This window comes from Dermacentor silvarum, chromosome 1, assembly GCF_013339745.2.
Source record: "Dermacentor silvarum isolate Dsil-2018 chromosome 1, BIME_Dsil_1.4, whole genome shotgun sequence".
NCBI classification, from domain to species: Eukaryota; Metazoa; Arthropoda; class Arachnida; order Ixodida; family Ixodidae; genus Dermacentor; species Dermacentor silvarum.
The window spans coordinates 223508272-223530778 of record NC_051154.1 but is presented as its reverse complement, the minus strand read 5'-3'; the positions used below and the strand labels follow the sequence as shown (position 1 = coordinate 223530778).

Here is a 22507-nt window from a genome sequence, read left to right as displayed (position 1 = left end):
ATTCTGCATTGCAGGTGAGTAAACATTATTGAGAGATGTAATATAAGTGAATGAGAGTCTTCTATGTAGATTTTACTTTAAGAACGCATTATTTGTGTAGCCATATCCACGTTTTAGACGAAGCCTCGTTCAACACCAGCCAACACAAGCCTCGCAGACACATATCTCGTCATTCCCATGAGGGCACGGTGCCCTTTAAGAAACTCGCATAGACGGTGGCGCCAGATTACCCTCTAGGTGTTATAGTGAGAAACTCTACGGCGCATACAGACAGCATGTGCAGCTTCAGCAAGGGTAGAGGAGAGGAGACACGCGAGCTAGGCGGGGTGGGCGGATAGGCATGCAGACCCTCCCCCCCTCCCTCCCTCGCACCTCCTCTAGTGCGTGCTTGATCATGCTACCGCGCACTCACCTCTTCCCAGTGCTGCCAACCTTTGAAGCCAGTTTCCGCCTAAATTGTATTACAAAATTCCCTATATTTCCCTAGATTTGTGTAGGATGCACTAGTTAAGTTGGTCAATATGGTTTCATAAAGATATACTTTTTTGTTATGCAAATATATTCAAAATTGAAACTTTCAATTTATTTCCAAGCTTGTTTTATAAAGTTAAGTAATGAAGTTGCTGCACTCAAGCTGAAATGATGTTGCATTGCAAAGCCGTGCTAGCCAGAGTTCTTCATGCTAACGACACAGCCTCCTGCTTGAAACTACAGGTACGTTCGATTCACCTGCACCGCCTGAACCAGTTCACGAGGTGCTGCACCCTGCCATTCGTTTCAGCGGTGCAGCAAAGGTGCCCGCTGAACCACACCATTCATTTCAAAAGGTGCAGGGCTGGTTCATGATTTTGCTGCACCCACTCCACTGTCGGTGCCGCCTTGGTGCAGGCGTACAGGTGCGAAGCAGCAGCGCAGCAGACGATGTAGCACACGGGAGCGAGTGCCGTTAAAACCCCGCTTATGCACGTCTGATGTATCTACGCAAGTGTGGCGTGTATTTACGCCCCAGAAGGCGATCGTACCTGCAGTTCAGGACCTCTCAAATTTACGCACTCCGTGCACATTTGTCAGACATTACATAACGCCTGCACCGCGTTTGCACCTTTGCATTCGTTTCCAGTGGCGCGCTGTGCCTGCACCGCAGAAATCAAGCTGCACAATTTCTGAACTTCTCGTGAACCGCCGTGAACTGGTTCACAGTGGTGCAGGCGAATCGAACGGACCTTACATTCACAGAATACGACATCAGCACGTTTACATTCGCTCCACATGTAAAACAAATTTAAACGACAGCAAAATGACCAGATTGACATGGAACCTTATTTGATTTGCAAGAAGCTGGCACTTCACTACACCAGATCACAGAATACAGGGTAACGACCGAAAAATACTGTAACATGAAACAACAACTATAACACTTCAACGAACGAACAAAACGAGGCACACCTTATTTTCTTTGAAAGGCCATTCAATTCTGTAGAACAACTCAAATTTCAGTTTAAAAATGTCCACCTTGTGCTCTGATAAAAGGCTTGAAGACGCTTCCGGAAATTATTCAAATAGCCGTGATGTCTTCTGGAGTGATTGCCTCCCAGGCCTTCTCCAAAGTACGTTTGAGCGATTCGATGGATTTGTGCTTGAAAGAGCACGCTTTTTGCTTCAGGATCCCCCAAACAGCGAAATCCATCGGATTGAGATTGGGGGAATTGGAAGGCTAAACATCCTTCCCCCAGAAGCCGGGAAGGTCGCCTCACACCATTCGAGAGTCTCCTTCAGTCCGTGGGCAGGGGCCCATTCCTGCTGCAGCCACTAGTCAGTGTTTTCTGCATTCCCTTGACCCCAGGGAATGACGGCACCCTCCAGGATCAGCTCGCGGTAGATCTCGGCATTGCGTTTGACCCCTTTCGGCACAAAAACGAGCTTGGTCTTCCCAAGGCCTGAAGTTCTGCCCCAGACCATGATGCTCTTGGGAAAATGTTTTTTTTTTTTTTTTTTACATTCTGACAGTTTGTGAAGAACCCTTTGGAAACAATTCTTGGTGATTCTGTGAATTCCAAGCCGGTGCGACGGTGAAAATATTCTCAACGGTGAACATAATCCAGTTCAGGGCTTCATCGCAGCTCAGCTGCTTCATCCTGCAGCACTTTTCCATCCTGGAGGCCTTCATTTTGTCCGTGAGCAGCTGTCCTTTCACTGGTTTGCGCACTGTGACCTTGAGATCCTCTTTCACGAGTAGCTGCATGGTCAAGTTGCTAACTCTGTGCTCTGAGGCGAGTTTTCCCCCCCTCATGCTTCTCAATGGATTTTATTTGATTTTCTCGCTGATGGCCAATTTCAGCTCCTGGGTTCTTGCAGTTCGAGGCCTCCTGATTCGCTGCTGGTCCTTGACGCCCCGTCTCCTGAAACCATCTGACAATGCGATGGACTTGAACACACTGCAATTTGAGCATGTTTGCTATCTCTGGAATCAAATTAAATTAAATTATGGGGTTTTACGTGCCAAAACCAGTTCTGATTATGAGGCACGCCGTAGTGGGGGACTCCGGAAATTTGGACCACCTGGGGTTCTTTAACGTGCACCTAAATCTAAGTACACGGGTGTTTTCGCATTTCGCCCCCATCGAAATGCGGCCACCGTGGCCGGGATTCGATCCCGCGACCTCGTGCTCAGCAGCCCAACACCATAGCCACTAAGCAACCACGGCGGGTGCTATCTCTGGAATCGTCATACCCTGCTTGTGGTGGACAATGATTGCGGGTTGCAACTCTTCAGAGACCATGTTTCCTAAAAAGACAGGACACCAAGAACAGTAAAAATAGCAGTTCTATATCAAAAAAGCACAAGGAACACAGATTGAATAATATCGGTGGTAAAAAATGTGGGGATGCGTGACTCTCACGCGTCTCCTGTAATCCGGCTTCACCGCGTGGCTAAGTGCCAGCGGCGGTCGTGGTGGTTGCGGCGCATTGCGAGAAATGGCGCGAGTGTCGCGATGCTAACGCCACCAAACAGCGGGGTGACTTGGGAGAAAAAGGTTGAGGGCGCTCTCTCTTTGGGTTGGGATCGGTGAGCGATGCGGATGTCCCGCACGTGCGCCAATGCACGCTTTGCGAGACGATCTCGCGTGGCTCGGAGCGGGGCACCGGTATGGACGAACACGGATCGTTCGAACGCGCCACCGTTCGCGTGACCGCACACGTGAATGACTAGGCGATGGTGTCACAGCATGGGGCGAAGATATTCGCTCGCTATCGGGTCGCGGTGAGTCGGACTTCCTTGATTTGTCGCGCGCCCATGTGAATGTTCTATTGTAGTAATTCGGCTAGTGTGTATTAGTGTATGAAAGGTGCAATAGATGCCCTTTTGATTGTTTGCACTACTGTGTTGTTGTTCCTTTGTCCCAAGAGCATGTGTGAGACCCCACAAAAAGGCCAACAATATAAAATAAAATTCAAAGTACATTACAGTATTTTTCAGTCACCCTGTATGTAGCAATGTCAAAACAGACACTGATACAAAGTATGTGCAATAAATTTTTCTTACATGCTGGTGATGTACCAACATAGCAGCACCATGTTGGCGAGCTTACAAGTCATTTGCAGCGGAGCACACAGATATGCATCCAATATTTATCTTTCCTCTACACCAAAACTCACCCAAACAGGTCACCACTGGGACTCTACAATGCAAGTCTATTGCTCGGCCTATGGATGGTAAATTTGAGTACATAGTTGGCTATGCAGTGCCCCTACCGCCTAGTCATGCTCAGCACTAGGTATACGTGTCAACTTATGCCAAGATTTGCAGGTGCTGCTTTGTTTGGCACTGCAGCATGCGTTTGTTTTGCTGGTTACAGATAACTATTTGATTTAGAGGGAGACATCTGCACCTTGTCGTTTACTTGGCGAGAGGCATTCACTGCATTACAGTCCGACCACAAGTCATACATCGCATGCTAATGCGAAAGTAATTTGGGCTGACTGAAATCAAAACAAGCCGTAATATCAGCAGTTCCCTGTATCGATCATTGTGGCATCACAGCACTGGTTTCTTAAGTCTCCGAGTTTTTCTTTCCTTCATGTCATAGCACAAATTTTCCCGTGACGGCTCAAGTATCACGACTCTCTAGCACCCCTGCGGGGAGGGAGATTCTCGCGGTCTTAGGAATCGGCTCCACTGTAGCGATAGAACGCACATGTGAAATGTCAGATTACCTACGGGACAACATTACGGTTGCTCCTTTTTCCAAAAACGTGCATCCACAACACAATACGAGCAGGCGCAAAGCTAGGGCTGTGGCATTGCTCCGGAGGATAAAAGCCTCGCCTCACACGGTCACTTTCGTTGACGCGGCCCAGTACGAGCACACATCGGACTTCGTCACAACGGTAGTCAATCACGACGGACACGTCACTTGTGCGGCTTCCATCAGAGACAGCACCCCGGCTAGGGCAAAGCAGGCTGCGATCGCTCTTGCACTACTCGACGATGAGAGAGCTGAAATATTTACTGACTTGAGGGCGGCGGTTCGGGCATTTGCCTCTGGTACCATCGCCGAGGAAGCTCATCGAATTCTCAAAGGCAAAGTCATCCAGCCACATACAATCACGTGGTTCCCGGCCCATCTCGAACCCCAACTCGACTCCCTCCGCAACCTCAATGACATCGCACACGTCCAAGCGCGCGAACTAACCCTCCGTGCTGACGCCACTGCAAGTCGAGGCTCCGTCGATTCTAGGCTCGTCGAGTTCCATGACACTCTCTCCACCTTCAACGAGGTTACCAAACACTACTACCTTGGTAGGAGACTACACCCTCCCCCACACGGCACACTAACCAGACCTCAAGCTGTCACACTACGCATGCTTCAGACGGGATCATATCCCAACCTGAATTTATTTCACTACATCAATCCAGACTGCTTTAGTCCAGACTGCCATAGCTGCGGACAATGTAGTACTTTAGACCACATGCTCTGGGGATGCCCCTTGTTACAGAGGGGCCCGCATCGATGCACTGCAGAGGAGTGGAGCTCTGCTCTTCGGAGCTCCGACTAGTCACACCAATTTTGGGCTGTCCATTAAGCCCACGATGCGGCGCTGGAGCTTGGTCTCCCCGTCCAGACATGGGTGTGGCCCGCGGCTTCGTCACCTCCCTGAGAGGGGGCAACGGAGCTTCTCAGGACCTTCATTAAAGTTCTTTGTCTGTCTGTGATTTGAAAAGTGGACAAAGTCTGGTTAAGCTCCCTGCCTTTCCTTCCTTCTCTCTCTTCTCGAGATGTGCCAATTTTCCCCTGGAGAAGCCATAAAATCCCTAGATCTAGGGAAATTTTCCTCTGGTTGGCAGCACCGCCTCTACCCCACCCCCTTTGTGCTGAAGGAATTGTCAGCTCTCTTGTTTCTTCGAGCACTCCGAGCTGCTGCATGCCCCGTGGCCTCCGTAAGTTGTTACGCAACAAATGGCGCAGCGGTGTTTCCTGCATACTGCATTCTGGGTGCACGCGCTTCGGCAGCTTTTTTGTCACTCGACTTTTCATGCGGCAGACGCTTGCAAATAACTTTTTTCTCCGCCGACATATTTATACTTTTTTGCTAGATTTAGCAGCCATACGGGCTCGAAGTACATGCTTGAAATAGGCAAAACTTCATTAAATTGAAACAGTGTCACGAAATTACTTCGTTTAATCGTGAAAAAACGTGCATGGTTTTCAATGGAACTAAAATTGAGAAATGGAAATAGTTCATTACATCGTGCATTTCGTTAAATCGAGGTTTGTTATATAGAGATTTGACTGTTAAGTGCAATGGCTGGTGGTCATGTCTCATTGGATGACAGATCATAACTTCTTTGGGGTTTAAAACTCATGACATCAAAGACAAGTAGTGATGAGTAAACAGATACCGAGAGTCAGCAGCAAAGCTGACAATGAACATTAATTGTAAGGCAATGTGGCATATGGCCCTTAAGAAAAGTTTCTTGCATTTTTCGTTGATAAGTAAAGTCATCAGATATCAGTTTAGCATGCCACCAACCTAATCATCATCAGGCCAGTGGCAGTTTATTGTTGAATAAGGCTTCCTGCATCTCCTTTTTTTTTTTCAGTAAGCACATTCGTTTCGTTTTTGCTGAAGAACATTTTGTTGCTTTCAGCGTGCTGTTTTATTAGAGGTGATAGAAATTAAAAAAAATTATGGGGTTTTACGTGCCAAAATCACGATCTGATTATGAGGCACGCCGTAGTGGGGGACTCCGGAAATTTGGACCACCTGGGGTTCTTTAACGTGCACCTAAATCTAAGTACACGGGTGTTTTCGCATTTCACCCCCATCGAAATGCGGCTGCCGTGGCCGGGATTTGATCCCGCGACCTCGTGCTCAGCAGCCCAACACCATAGCCACTGAGCAACCACGGCGGGTGGTGATAGAAATTGCAGTGTCAATAATCAAAAGGCTATATAGTGAAGAATTTTCCTCCTGTATTTTGCTCAGACATACAGCAGACAGACAAACAAAGTTTTTTTAAGCAAGGAAGAGAAGCTGCATTTGTTTCAATATTCTGTACTCTCTTTTCACCTTTGCATGAATTCTTAATGTGGGTTGGTAAACTGGGCAAATGGCCATGATTTCATGTGATTGCGTTAAGGGCCCCGTATCGCAGAAAATCCGGCGTCGGCGTCGGTCTCAGCATCGGCATCCACAGCCAAGAAAATTATTCCGAACCACCCCAACCACGCAGGCCCTCCCCGTGTGGTGCAAAGGCGCTGGTGAACAAATTGAATTTCTCAAAGTAGAATGAATCAGAAAAATCGTGTTACAACTTAACCACAACCAACAGGTATGATAGCGTCGGATTGTAATTTGAATATACAAGAAAACATAATTCTGTTCGCGGAAACTCAAACACAAACCCCTCTTCCAGCATTTCTACCATTCATAAAGCAGCGCGCCCCAGTCGGTTCACGGCAGCGGCGTGCCAAGGCAAAGGTGCAGAAAAAAGAAAGCTGCAGTTTCCGCCAAGGATCTTTGAATGCTATCGCGTTCCACTCTCAAAGGCGAAGCTTAAGCGTCCTCCAAATTTTTGTTACTAAGACCCCCAGAATTTGTAAACTACCCTAACAAATCAGGCCTGAAAAGTTGACTGCATGAGAAATGTACCCTTTGATTAAGACTGTATATCAGTGCAGCAAACAGGTCCTTCAGTGTTTGCTGCGTTAGTATACAATCAAAATGCAGTACTAACTCACCAAAACCGTCACCTTGTCGTACCCGTTGTGGTAATAAATGTGCCTTTCTACGCCTCATCCCCAGCTCGCACATGACGACGGCTACTTGCTAATGTCAATTTCTGGACTGATGGCAACATGGTGGACATGGCTAGCACACTGGTACTACTTTCACATGCAAAACCTGGTTCTCCGTAGCAATGGCGCTACCAAAACGAACTTGGCAAGGAACTATGTCGCAACCTGCTAGACCAAGGCATTCATGCAAGCTACAGTAAAACCTCGATAATTCGAAGGTCGCTGTACGATGAAAATTCTTCGAATTAAGCAAATTTTCGAATTAACCGAAATGAATAAACAACGAAAACAAGCACGAACATGCCGCAAAAAGAAATCGCCTTTATTTTTCATGTCCGAGAAGGATTACTCGAAGTAATCACCGGTGCGGGATTACTTGGCGTGGTAGTTTGCCGTCCCAAGTGCCATGCCCTCCAGCTGCCTCACAACACGTAGCATATAAATATCACCCGCACTGCACTCTAAAAAGTTGCGGACGATGTTCACGGAATCGATAACTGCTGCTAAAGCGGGCGTGTGGGTGCTTGACCCCCAAAATTTGGACTTGTTGGATATTCCGGACTTCAAAAATGCACCGTCAGGGTTCCCATTGAGTTGATGCATTTTCTCACTCAATTTTTCTGGCGTATTGAGACCCCAAAGTTTGATTTTGCGGACTCAATCGCCATAGGCGTATCTACCGGGGGGCAAAGTATGTCATTTACCCCCCCCCCCACTTTGGAAGGCGGGCACTTTCGGCTGCACGCTGGAATGTCCAACAAAACTACAACTGAAGCTAAATTTTCTTTCTCAATAGAGTGACCACGTAGTAATGCTTTTCTTTACTACGTATATCGAGCTTGGGCAGCGAGAATTGTGTTTTGTACATTCGCGGGTACGCGCCTGTAGCGGATGACGTGCGCGGGATTTGTCATACACGCTCGCGTTGCGGAGATGGTTTGGCGCTGGACAGGTCCGCCCTAACAAATGTCAGCTTGCATTACTTGCATCATGCCCAGTTTTTTGGGACCGCTATATTCGCATTTGAAAACTCAATCAGCTTGCTATATCTTATCTGCAGGTGAGGGGGCGGTCTGGATAAAATATTACAATCATCCGCGGCCAACAACTGGTGTGCTTACATCATGAAATCGTTGGATGATCAAATTCTGGAACTACTTAATCTCTGTCCAGCGATAGTCTGCAAAGCTGTGCAGTCTGAGTATCTTATCACCATCAATAATCTAATGAAACCTCTTACAGGTATAACTGTCAAATTTCATTGTGCAATCATGACTTATCGCAGATATTTTTGTGAAAATGACCTTTGGTCGAGCGTGCAGAGCCATTTCAATACCAGTGACTTGAATTTTTTATTAAGGCATGTGTCACTTCCGACTCTGTCGATTTCATTTGCAGGCGGTTTCTAAATAAGGCTACACTGTTATTTTTTCCCCGGCAAGAGCAAAAACAGCAGATATTCTATATTTTGAAAAAAAAAAAAAAAAATGAGGGCCACTTTATGTTGACATGTACTGAAAGTTTGCACTGTGTAGGTTGCTTATGTGCTCTGTAAAAAACTACTGAGTAGTCGCTTTCTCCCAATTTTTAAGCGTTATACACATCATTCAGTGGTTTCTCCCGGAACCCTCGGTAAACTATGCGGGGCACGGTGTTTTTATTTATTCCAAGTACGAAACAATGTTCTGAGTGACGCGTGATAAATGTTTAATATGTGTAGGTTCATTGCAGCCTTTGTAGAAAGTTACTCATTGAAGCTTTCCAGGGTGCCATACTGCCGCTAATCGAAATGTTTCCCAGACTCCTAACACAACAGCACGAGATACGGTCGAAATTCCGTGAAAATAGACAGATGTTTAAGCGCAATGCGTTGAGAAACTTTAACTTTCCTGCTTTAAATGCAAGTGTTGCAAATACTATACTAACCTGTTGTTTTCCATGTGTTTCCGCGCATCATACGAGATTCGAAGTTTGTTTCTCGGTGTTCTCGGTGAGCTAAACAAGGCATCTTGTTTATATCTGGGGAAAATTAGGGGCATGGTATGGGTATTTTGTAGGCAATGTTCCAAATGGGTCGGTTAAAGGCGTATTTTCCAATAGAATACGTATACAAGTGGTCACATAGCGTTATTTGTCTTGTTTTGCAAGTGCCGTAAAACTTAGACGGCTGCGCTGGCATAATTAGAATTACAACTGAGGTCAAATTTGCGAACATAGGGGGAAGAATACGCACAGTTTGTGCGATGGTAAAGGCGTTTTTATCAAATACAGCTTTAAAAAATGTGTAAGCAAATGTTCGAAAGTATTACGCTGCTGCTATATAGCTAGGTTTCAATATGTGCCAAGACAACTCTGCGTTTCAGATATTTTATACTTTGAAGGAATTAGTAGCATTTAAGTGCAATGTGCCGCGTAGTTTGAAGGTTTCTGGCTTATTTAAAAGCGTTACGAATAATTATTGAGTCCTCATCTTTCTTCTTTTTACTTTTTAATGCGTGATACATTAGGTTTGCCTGGTGTCCTCAATGAACTAAACAAGGCGGCTTCATTATGTTTAGTGACTGTAAGGACTGGTTAATAGGTTGTGTGTAGGTAAAGTTCAAACTATATAGGCAATTGGGGATTTCGTGACAAATACTTATGCAAGCACTCTAGAGTGTTACGAGCGTGTCAAAAGAGCGGGGAACAATTTAGCCCGCTGCCCTGGCAGAACTATAAAAGCCACCAAGACGAAATTTAGTGAAAATTGGTGGTACACTATGGAAACTCTCTGTGCCCAACGACCGAGCCTGCCAGTAGGATCCTTGAGCGACGAAAGCCAACACAGCGCATGATGGTCTGTGATTACTGAGAAGGGCTTGCCATATAAATATGGGCGGAACTTTGAAACAGCCCAGACGAGAGCAAGACATTCGCGGTCGGTAACTGAATAGTTGCGCTCTGCAGTTGTCAGGAGCCGGCTAGCGTAGGCTATAACGCGGTCGTGTCCATGTTGCCATTGCGCTAAGACTGCGCCAATCCCATAACCACTGGCATCGGTTCGGACCTCTGTAGGTGCGGACGGGTCAAAGTGGGCTAAGATCGGTGGATTGGTCAGAATCGTGATAAGGCGTGAAAATGCGGCAGCCTGAGGGGAACCCCACGTAAAAGGCATGTCTTTCTTCAGAAGTTCAGTGAGTGGCCGAGCGATTGCTGTGAAATCTTTAACAAACCGTCTGAAATAAGAGCAGAGCCCCACAAAACTCCGGACGTCTTTGACAGACTGAGGTACAGGAAAAGCTGTTACTGCTCGCACCTTCTCCGGGTCGGGTTGTACTCCGGAAGCATCGACGAGATGGCCGAGCACTGTAATCTGTCGGCGCCCGAAGTGGCACTTCGAGGAGTTTAATTAGGGCCCAGACTTGCGGAAGACGTCAAGAATAGCTGCGACGCGCTCAAGGTGCGTCTCAAACGTAGGAGAAAACACAAGGACGTCATCGAGGTAACAAAGGCAAGTTGACCATTTGAAACCTTGAAGCAGAGAGTCCATCATCCGTTCGAACGTGGCTGGGGCATTGCATAAACCAAACGGCATAACCTTAAATTGGTAGAGGCCATCTGGAGTGACGAAATCGGTCTTTTCTTGGTATCGCTCATAGACGGAAATCTGCCAATAACCAGATCTAAGGTCAATGGACGAAAAGTATTTGGCACCGTGAAGACAATCAAGAACGTCGTCAATTCGTGGTAGCGGGTAAACGTCCTTTTTAGTGATTCGGTTTAGGTGGCGGTAATCAACGCAGAAACGCAACGTGCCATCTTTATTTTTGACGAGCACGACCGGCGACGCCCAAGGGCTTGAAGACGGCTCAACAATGCCTTTGGCGAGCATCTTGTTGACTTCCTGCTGAATAACTTGCCGCTCTGCCGTGGACACGCGATACGGTCGGCGATGAATGGGAACAGCATCACCAGTGTTTATCCGATGCTTAACAAAGGACGTCTGACCAAGTGGGCGATTGTCAGTGTCAAATATGTCGTGGTAAGAAAGCAAAAGGCGATATAGGGCGGCTGCTTGGCCAGGGGCGAGGTCCGGAGCGACCATGGGACGTAATGGGCCGTCGAGGTTCAAGGCATCCTGCGGGTAATCAGGAGGATCTGGAGACGCATCGGCTGCAAAAGCAGTGACTGACACTGTCTGTCACTGACCGGAGCGTGGCCACCGCTATGCCTTCAGGTAACACTTGCTTCGTCAAGCCAAAATTGACAACGGGGAGACACATCCGATTAGCGGCAAGGGTAACGACGGAGTGTGGTACAGAGATGTCGCGCGCCAGGAGGCCATCACGAATAGGGGTGACGACATAGTCACCATCAGGCACGGTTGCCGTTGAGGCCAATTCGACGAACGTTAGGGCTTTTGGAGGTAACTGAACAAACGCTGTAGTGCATAGGGTGTTCGGTTGTGCGGGGCGAACGTCGGAAAGAAGAGGAAGCTCGAGGCACAGCGTACCGGTGGAACAGTCGATGAGGGCAGAATGCGTCGTCAGAAGTCGAGCCCGAAGATTAGATCATGAGGGCAACTGGTCAGCACGGAGAACAGGACGGGAACTTGGCGGCTAGCAATTCCGACGCGAGCAGTGCACATACCACAGACGGTAACAGTGGCGCCATTGGCGACGCGTACGGCTCGAGTGAAGGCAGGCGTAAGAACTTTTTTGAGGCGACGACATAGGGTAGCACTCATTATGGACACTTGGGCTCCAGTATCAATCAATGCCGTCAACGGGACACCATCGACGTCTACTTCAATTAGGTTCGTGTTCGTGAGGAGCGTCAACGGAGGATTTGGACAGGACGAATGGGATGCAGCACTACCCCCAAGAGCTGCATGGCCTAGTTTTCCGTCCGGCGGTTTGGCGAGGAAAAGCAGTGAGGTTGGGGTGACGGGGAGCGACGGCGTTGAGGCGATGGCGATAGCCCGGAGGAGCGGCTGTCAGGGTCATCAGAAGTAGGGTACGGACGGCGAGGTAACGGCGAGCGTCGGCGTATGGGCGAGGAGCAGGGAATGAGCTCCAGTACGGCGGCATCCAGGTGGTGCGGCAGTGGCGGGATACGTGACCAACTCTGTGGCAGCGGAAGCAGATCGGTTTGTCGTCAGGTGTTCGCCATTCAGCAGGATTGCGTGGTCTGGGAGCGAAATACTGGCCATTAAAGGTTGAGGACATAGGAATGGCTGCCGAATCAGGTCGGGAGACAGAGCAGGTGGTAGGGATGCCAAGGTTGGCAATTTCTTGCCGCACAACTGCTTGTATAACGGAAATAGTAGGGGCCGCTGGGTCAAAGGTACCGTCGAGGGGTCGAGGATGAAGGGAGGCCGGACTCGCCGCTTCAATCTCACGGCGAACGATACGCGTGACGTTCTCTTGAAATGGTCGTGTGGGAGGAACAGCGGAGCAAGAGGACGTGGCAGGGGTGTTTGGGAGCTGGGAAAACTGTGGGACGACGCGGCGGCTTTTGGCTACCTCGAAGCGGCGGCATTCTTTGACGATGGCTTCGACAGTAGAAACGTCGTTATAGACGAGCAAATTGAAGGCGTCGTCCGCGATGCCTTTTAGGATATGGCCCACCTTGTCAACCTCGGTCATGTGCTCGTCGACTTTCCGGCAAAGCGCGAGCACTTCCTGTATGTAGGAGACATACGATTCTGTCGACGACTGGACACGGGAAGCAAGCTCTTGTCGCGCAGCGTGTTGGCGACCTGACGGGTTGCCAAATAGGTCGCGAAGCCTCTCTTTGAAAGTATCCCAGCTGGATATCTCAACCTCATGGGTGCGAAACCAGACACGCAGTGTACCGTCCAGATAAAATAGCACATTGGCAAGCATGATGGTAGGGTCCCAGTGGTGGCTTTGGCTAACACGCTCATACATGCTGAGCCAGTCGTCGACGTCAACGCCATTTTGGGCGGAGAATGTCCCAGGATCGCGGAGATTAGGAACCGTAACGTACGTGGTGGTTGGCGCCGCAGGTGTAGGTGGCGACGAGGTGTTTCCATCGGAAGCCATAGATGAGAAGACGACGGTGCGGCCGCTTCGGAGCTCCGTGGCGAGGATGGGGAACGGAACCACCTCCACCAGAATGTTATGCGAAGGACCAGTCAGTAAGACTACCAACTATTTACAGGTTGTATTTACAACAGCAGTTGCAGCGCTGACCGGTTAGACTCACAGCGCGAGCCCAGCTCCTTCTTCCTCTTCTTTTCTCGAGTGATGGCGCCCGCGCGCATCGTTCAAACAACCAAATACCACACGCGTGTAGCAATATAATTACAAGAAACTGAAAGTTTCATTGCAACTGTTCAAAAGACAGAGCTTCGCTGGAAGTCGGGTAGTAATTCTCCAAGGTCGCCTACATTTGTGGTCTTTTTTTTTCTTGTGAATACTGCAATTAATTTTTGTTGATTGCACTTTGTTGAGTATAACCTCGACAATACTATTACCTAAACTAGTGATACACTTGTGCCGTAGAGTTAAACACCAAGTACACTTGTTTGTTTAGTTATTAAAATTGTTTGTAGGAAATATGCATTTTTTTATGTGTGCTGTACTGCTGCTACTGGGCGGGATCCTGGACCTCTGTGAGGCACTAATTGCCTTTTGCCCCTGCGTCATTCTGATATTTTATATAGTTGGAAGAAATAAATGTTAATTCAAATAATTTGTTGGGCCTCCATTGTTTGCCATGTGTGATTGATAAACAAGCACATGTCTGTTATACATAAGAATAACTTACATGGCCAGGCTCTCTCACTTATTGTAATAGTAAATCGCAATACATACATGTATGTATGTGTGTGTGTATGTGTGTGTGTGTATATATATATATATATATATAGAGAGAGAGAGAGAGAGAGAGATCAGACTGTTTCGCGGTTTGCCCCCCCACTCGAGAAATAGTTGGTACGCCACTGTCAATCGCTCGTTCCGAGCCACGCTACCCAATCTACCCAATCAAAAGAACGCCATGTTGGATTTTGCACTGGCTTGGATTCCAGTGGCTCACTCTATAGCCTCCATCCTCCAGTCTCGGAGGCCATGCCCGCTTTTCCTTCGCTGACTACACTTTTTTTTTCTAGTATATGCGGTCAGCACTATCGTCATAACCATTTATTATGGGATGTTTTTTTTTTTATTGTGATAGCAATTATATGGACACTTTAAGCGGATTTTTGCTGTCAGTGTTGCGAGGTTCCATATAAAGTCCAAGGGCGATAAAATCGTCGCCGCGCACCGTGTGTGGGAATGAAAGCGCGGGGGACGCGCGCTTTCACGGCGGAGCGCAAACGCGACTTCCTCAGTCGAGCCAAAGGCCGTGGGGATATGTGAGGGAGGGAGGAAGGGGGGGGCGAAGGGTGTTATATCGGTGTTCTGTGGTGCTGCGGCACGAAATGCGTATCTTGCAACCGGGCGCAAGGGGAACTGGCAACGCGATCTCCCACGCGAAAGGGGGAAAGCGGGATGGCAGCGTGGGAGGGAGGAGGAGGGGTGCGACTTCTACTCTGCTAAGAACTTAGCACGACCTCCTCTATAAAGTTTATAGAGGAGGTCGTGATACTCGCGGGTTGTCGCGCGCACCGTATCTTGAAAGCGATCTCCAGACGGCTCTGACCTTCGCATGCGCTGTGCTTTCGCCACTCAGTTTCCGTTAAAGCGATAGACAGCACGAACCTTCGCTCGCTATGGTGGCCGCACTTGTTCGTGCCAGCGTTTTGACAGCGGTTGTCTGAGGTCATTGAGTGTGATCTATTCATGTTTGCTTGTGCGCGCTGACACCACGCTTGTTAATTCAGTTAGTAAGTTTGTTTGTTTTTCTATAAAGTTTCGGTTGCTATTTTGAACGTGGCATATACACTGAGCAGGTGTCTCGGAGACCCATGTCTCGGTGATCGGCGCTACCTCCTGTGCCTTCGCGAGAGCTAAAAAGCGGTGCGAAGCTCGTTTCTTCGATCTCCATGGCGAACTCCGTTGGCGGAGATCGCCAACACGAAGACGTCACTGCTGCGCAAATCCAAGCAAGTCGATTCCCTCCAAGCGTAGTATGAGGCAGGGCATTATTAGAGATTTTTTTAAGCCGTACTAAGTGGCCTAATAATTCTTTTTTTTTTTTTTTTCAGCCGAGTTTTTCGGATTATTTTTCAGTCCCCACGAGCTCGGAAAATCGGTTGGCGACTGTACGGAGCGCCCTAACCTAACAGCCGCACGTTGCTGCCAGCCGGAAACTTCGAATTATCCGAATAGAGCCGCGCGGCCCATTCAAGTTATCCGGTAGAATTTGCATCGAAAATGACGGGACCGCTCAAATTCTTCGAATTAACCGAAATTTCAAATTAACCGAGTTAGAATTATCGAGGTTTTACTGTATTATACTGTTCATCCTACAACGCCTTCGGTCATTTTGGATCAGAAATGCTGTTTTACACACTTCATGCGACGTCCTTTGACTGAAAGCATTTCACTGGAGACATTGTGCTGCTGAAAGTGGTGCTTGCACTTATACACAGATACCAGCAGCTGGTATTTCAAGAAACTGCACATGCCTTGGCATAGATATTTGTGCCTTGGATTGACAGGCATGGTCTTGGAGAAAGTATCTGCAACTACTGCATCTGTCTGATGAAACTGGCAAAAGCCACAAGAGTACAGGTGTCTCATTCACCGAAATGTAAAATAAAGGTATTGTGGCAATTAACAAAAAGGACCTTCTTGGGCAACTCTAAGTTAAGCTTCACGTTATAAACAGCGACAAACAGAAGATGCATACTTCCTTTGCAGCACTTGCTACTAAGCTCAAGGTGCTCATACACCATGAGTGGCAGTGCACCCCACAAAATTCACCTGTGGAAGCCAGTCTGACTTGATGACAGCGCAGATAAACAGCTATGGCTGTGAAGTTCCAGTGTGATGTGAAGTGCTTCACACATTCTGTGTAGCCACTCACAACTCTGCTATGCCTGCTGGCATAGCGACAATGGCAGACAAAAAGCACAACCTGAACACATCTCACTGCACCTCCATGTTTGACTCTATCCGCACAAGGCACACTTCCTTGCCTTCTTCCATGGCACTCTTGAGGTCTCTGACAAGTGCCACTGCTCGCTCATAGTGGCCTGGAGGCAACTGCAGCATGCATGCTGCCAGCTGTTGGACGAGCAATCCAGTTTCTGTGACTTTGCGCTTTTCGAAAGGGGAACTCTTCGCTGTAGGGCTATCTTCAGCCTCTTCCTCATCATCAGCACTCACACTCCACTGCTGCTGTGTCTTGGGCTCGGATGTGAAAAGGCGGCAGGCACTTTTGTAGTATTCGCGTGTCCAGCGCTGAGCAGCACCTTCCTCAAAGTAAAGAGGCAGGCCAGTGCGAAGTCTCTCGAAAAAGATATGCCGGCAGGGTAGCATGTAGGATGTGGCATCCCAGCAGTTACATGAGCTGCAGGTGCTCACATAGGTCTCGTCAGGTTCCTCCATGGAATGAGCTGCTTGCATCTGCTGCGACACTCGCTTGAAGGCATATGGTGTAAGGAAGGCCATGTACCTGCACCCAAGATTTGTGCAGTCAAAGTATTTCTTTAGACTCTAACTTACTTCTCACAAAGGAATAATTAAAATCAACGTCAGGCATGCATCTGCACACACACACATGTCAAAGGCGCACAAAAAAAAAAAGCTGTTAGAATAAGCACAGATGGGACCAAAAGCTCTTCAATAAAATTTCTCTATGAGCAATGCAATCATCAGAAACTATATATACAATTATCAGTTTGGGCGATATGTTACCTTTTAGTACATCCAACTGAACAGCTATGCAGTCGATCCTGGATATATTAACTCAAAAGGGATCGCAACATAGTAGGTAGTTCCAATACTATATATACCAATAATTAAAAATATAAAATATGCCTATCTAAACCTCATATGAAAATTTTGCATGCCTTAGACAGCTTCCTTAGCTTCTGAAAAGCATGAATTTACCCATTTGTTTCTCCACAGCTGTGTGAAATGCACAAAAGTTTACTTATTTTTGTGTAAAAATGCCGCAAGTCCCTTGCGTTGCAGAATGGTCTGATATACAGATCGCAACGCAAACCCTAAAGCCCACGTCGTCTAGCCACCAGACCGCGCTGCGCCTCACACATGTAGAACTGCTTGTTGTACATTTTTATTCAGAATAAGGTAGAACTAAATGCAGAGCTGTAGAATTCATCAATATTGCCTGCTCTGTCCTTATGGGCTAGAAATCCTACCCTAAATTCTCTTTTATCTGGAAGACCTCTGTAGCAGAGGTCGTTAGTCAGCACTGTATAAGCCTCACCAGTTCTTCTAACCTCACTAATGACAATAATAACCCAGGCAATGCCCGATAATTCCTCAAATAGCCCTGCTAAGCTAGCCTCACTCGAGTGTTCAATGTTGCCAGGTTCAGTTTCCAGTGGCGGCCTGTCCAGACCCAGAGATTCTTAGCACCCTCTGTCGTGTCGCAGGTCTGACCTCCGCCTTGGTCAAGTGCTCCGCAGCCGCTGGGGACTGAGGGCCATCGGTTAATTGCAGGAGTAATGAGGGAGGTAGTAGCCGAATACTGCACCAGGGAGGCCAATTCCTGTTCTGGTGAGGGAGCGACGTTGTTGAAGCTTTGTGGGCCTTCCTAATTTGGTTGCACCTGGACTACTATAGCCCCACTAGCTCTCGGCAATATAATACACATATACAGGGTGTTCCAGCGAATACTTTCAAAACTTATTTAAGGTTGCCTGTGGCAGATAGCCCAATTCTAGTTAATGAGCTGGTCTACTCGAAGCGGCGGACATTACTTGTGCAAAAAATTGAAATGCATAATCGACTAATTAATAAGAATTCACTAATTAAGTTTTTAATTAATTACCTGATGGCCTATATTGTAATCTACAAATTGTAGCCGTGGAGTTTGTAAGGCGATCGGATCCACTTGGAATGAATTCCCAGGAAGACACCGCTTTCGAGATATTAATTCCCAAACTTTGCAAAGAAATGCATTGGCGTTGCAGTTAGTTTCTTAACAAAACATCGCTTTATGCATTGAAGCACAAAATTAACTAGACACTGGTGCGTACAAGCAATGTCCCAGTGGTTTAGGAAATGAATAGCAGCTTGCAAGGTAAACCTGGTAGGAAGAAAGCGCTTCCTAATACACGACACATTTCAGCGGGTTCTGCTCCGCGATTTGGCCAATGTCGCCGCATGGCCAGCGGATCTGCAAGAGAGCACGAACACAGTCCGCTGGTCCGCTTGCATGCGAAGTGGTAAAGGAGGGCTTCAGCGGCAACCCTCCTTCTCTTGGCTGCACGCCCTCTCCCTCTACCTTCTGACCTCATCAGTGACGTCATGGAGGCATTGTTTTGTTTGTGAATTATTTCCAGTAGGATATCCGGCAGCCGCCAGTTGTGGAAGTGGCACTGCTGCGGCGTATCGGCATGGGACCGAGCGTCCCATGGGAGGTATAGGCAGTTTCCGGCCCCTGCTTGCACCTTGTACTGTGAATCAAGTGTGAACATGCCCAGCTGTGTGTTCGTTACACTGTCATACAATGGCTACAAGCTGACCAAGTAGAAGCTGTTAAGATTCAAAAGTGGCTCTTAGCTTGCAGAACAACTGAGTCTATTCCCACACACATATACCCCTGCAAGCATAATTGAAACGCACTCAGTGCAGACTGTGGGCCCGCAAATCGCACAGTAATGGTTCTGCTATATCCGAACTGTAATGAAAAAATCCGTCAAAGTTGGGGTTGGGGTCGGATTTTTGGCCACTTGCAGAACCCCAAAATGTTGTTCGCGGAAACCCTTGGTGTACAAGAAGACAAACCTGGCAGCGCAGACATCTCCAGTAGAATGACTGCATGTTAGGCAAGTCGCAACAGATTCATTATAAACGGTGTGCAAAAGGAACTAGGACACAAGCAAGGAACAACAAGTATGCAGCAACAAATGAGAAGGACATCTCCAGCTTGGCATCTCAGGTCCGCAGCCATTGATTTTAAAAAATCAAGAGTAATCCACGACTTCTTGTCAAACAAGAACATGTACCGGATTGGGCGGTTTTTTGCATTCCTGAAGCAGCATGGCGATATCCACTTGCAGATAATGAACAGCCGATGTTTGCACGAGATATCTATATTTGCAGTGAGACATGAATCTCTCTCTGAGACATGAATCTTGCTCATTTTTACTCCATGACATGTGCCCTTCAGATTCAATGTCTTGTTAACAGCATTTGCTAAAATAGAGCTGTTTCTTCGGCACTGAATAATTCAAACGGCGTGAGAAGTGATCCCGACCCCATTAGGAGAAGCCCACTTGCAGAGGCTTGGCCAGTGTCGTGTTTGATATATTGAATGTGGCGGTGAACGGAGTTTGATACACATGTCGTACAGCAATCTACTTTTCCACTGCATTTCCAAGGGGATGCACGAGATATCTACATTTGCAGTGAGCAAAACTGAGACATGAATCTTGCTCATTTTTATTCCATGGCATGTGCCCTTCAGATTCCATGTCTTGTTAAACAGCATTTGCAAAAACAGTGCTGTTTCTTCGGCACTGAATAATTCAAACTGCGTGAGAAGTGATTGCGACCCTATTAGGAGAAGCCCACTTGCAGAGGTGTGGCACAGTGCAGTGTTTGATCAAATGTGGCAGTGAACGGAGTTTGATACACTAGTCGTACACAATATACTTTTCCACTGCATTTCCAAGGCGATGTTACGACCATTCGATATAGGCAATAATTAATTATGTCGCGGTTGTAATGCATTAACTAGGTCCAAAGCTTTAGGGCACTCTTGTCCATTCTAAAGATTCTTGATCATGAAAACTTGATAGTTTTTTACAATAAACCATAAAATCTTGCAGTTAGCAGTTCTGACATAAGGTAGAACCTGGTTATAACGAATCACAATATGTGCCGCGATTAGTTCAATACTATATCCAATAGTTCAATATAGACGAACACACATATAAAGAATTTTAGCAAATTTTCGTTCCAACTTCGATGTACAAAGGATTTGATTGGTTCGCTGTACAAGTTAGTGGTGGCCATGTCACCACGTGCTGCCATGCTTGGGTCAGTTAGCAAGGCACAAAACAGCAGATAACGTGCTTCTTCCCGACAGATAATGAGCTATGTATGTGTGTGGGGAAACTGCGCCGAGACTGGATTACGCAGACCGGATAGGCTTAGTGCGCGACCATGTGATTGGCGCGCAAATGAGCCATATCTGCCCAATGCCCCCGCAATCAACCCCGCTCTCCTCTGTGAGAGAACCGGCTTGTTTTTTTTCTTTTTCTTCTTCTTTTTTTTGTAATTTTGCAGCTGGCTTTCACGTAATGCCAACACGCATTGTGAGAAAGCCAGCTGCAGACACATTTTTGCAGTAGTCGTAGGCGTTCAGAGTTCCATATATCACATGTGCAGTTCGTTAGGAGGAATATATTTTGTATGTGTTCTTGTACTAACTTTCTTTTTTGCTCGATATTTAACGTAATGCACTCTATCTGGGTTCATTATAACTAGGTTTGACTGTACAGCTTAAAGGCACGTTACACAAAATCTGTTCAATCACAACATCTCTTTTAAGGAATTATTATAATGAGGGTTGAGACACAAGCAGTTCAGGTGCAAGCAGTGCAAGTTCTAGAAACACACCCTCTCTCTTAAGGTTTATCAAAAGCTGAGAGTCCATGTTGCGAGTAACTAATGATGACATCAAGCTATTTAGTCAAAGCATCCTCAATGACCCAATGCTCTGGAACATATAGATGAGTGTTGTTCTCACCCTTTCAAAGCTTTTCTGAAGTAATAGGCTGTAATAGGAAACTAACATGAAGGTAACTTCGAATAGGAACTAACTTTGTAATCTACCTCTCAAACTAGCTTAAAGTCAGCCAGTGAAGTTGGACATGGAAAAGGGTGTACGTGAGAAAGTCATACACTCTGTGCATGTATTACAAAACAACTGTTCTCCTTGCCTGACAGTCGCCTCCTGCGTATCAAATTATGCCAGTTTATCCCTCAGTGTAGGCTTCTACTTCTGAATGATGTTTCTTTAGGGGTGTACAGATATTTCAAATATTAAATATGAATCAAGGGCTTTGCTACTGGATTAGCATTTGATATGAGAACTTTCTATATGAAATTCTCGAATAATGATTTCTATTCTATTACAATAAATAACATTTATCTAAGGGAGAAAGAGCGTTGCAAATGAAGATTGCTCTGAATTATATTGCTGCAGAAGAGCCACAGCTGCCACACAGAGGCAGCAGTTACTGAGTAAACACATGCTGCCACTCATTCTTCCATAATAATTTGCAGTCATTCAACAAAGATACTGTGAAACAATGTTATTGTCATTGTCACAGTGCACTAGACATGATCACCTTTTAGTTGTCTCTCATTGACAAGCTGTTCGGCCTATCGGACGTCCATTTATGAACGGCATTACATGATTCAAATTATGTAAATAAGCCTTCTTTTTACCAAATGGACTCTATGCGACCTTATCTTGCTTAGAAATGAGAAAATATTTGGTTGGCTTTGATATTCTGAAGTTGTTTCCTGGAATATTTGTATTCAATTAGATTAAGAAATTTCCCAATTGGAACACAGCTAATTTCCTTTTTTACATGAAAGTCGCGTTTGATGACGCCAGCATTGCACCTTACTCTTCTTTTGCAGGCTAGTGTATTGAAAAAAACTGCAGGGTGCACAGAGCCGATGTGCTTCCTACACCATGATCAAGCTAGTTTCCTGTGTCCATCAATACAGCATAAGTCGCAATAGACTGGGCCAAGCAATGAAAAACTCAATTTAAATTTACAAGATCAGTATGCCTAAAGTCGACATGTAAATTTATCCAGAGGGTGTTCAAAGCAGAGAATTACTTCCCTGAACCAGAATAATTACTACATCACCGAAAATCAAACACCCAAAAGATTGTACCATGCAACCTTCACTGGAAAAAATGCGCTTTGCTTGTGCCCAACTTACACAAGCAGAAAGAACATGTTTCCGCAAGTAAGTCAAAACATGCATGTCACAGTCGAAGGAACTGCATTTTTCGTTTTTCTGACCACAAAATTCAGATTTGTTACAAGTATGTAAATATGGCATACTGGAAGTAACTGCAGAATAAAAGGC

The 22507-nt window shown here is 46.6% G+C and overlaps 1 protein-coding gene and 1 long non-coding RNA gene across 2 annotated transcripts in view; both read right to left on the bottom strand.

Moving 5' to 3' along the window:
* On the bottom strand, positions 1 to 2309 carry LOC125942079 (uncharacterized). Its single transcript, XR_007464775.1, has 2 exons — positions 1351 to 2309; positions 1 to 1318 (listed from the first exon to the last, which is right to left on the bottom strand). It is a non-coding gene; the product is annotated as an uncharacterized LOC125942079 (long non-coding RNA).
* A 12369-nt stretch (positions 2310 to 14678) lies between these two features.
* LOC119436813 (uncharacterized) overlaps positions 14679 to 22507 on the bottom strand; it is a 43833-nt gene continuing 36004 nt past the window's right edge. Inside the window, exon 9 of the mRNA XM_037703801.2 lies at positions 14679 to 16871. Within this exon, the coding sequence (XP_037559729.1) occupies positions 16343 to 16871 (529 nt within the window). The 3' untranslated portion in view covers positions 14679 to 16342. The remainder of the gene's footprint in view (positions 16872 to 22507) is intronic.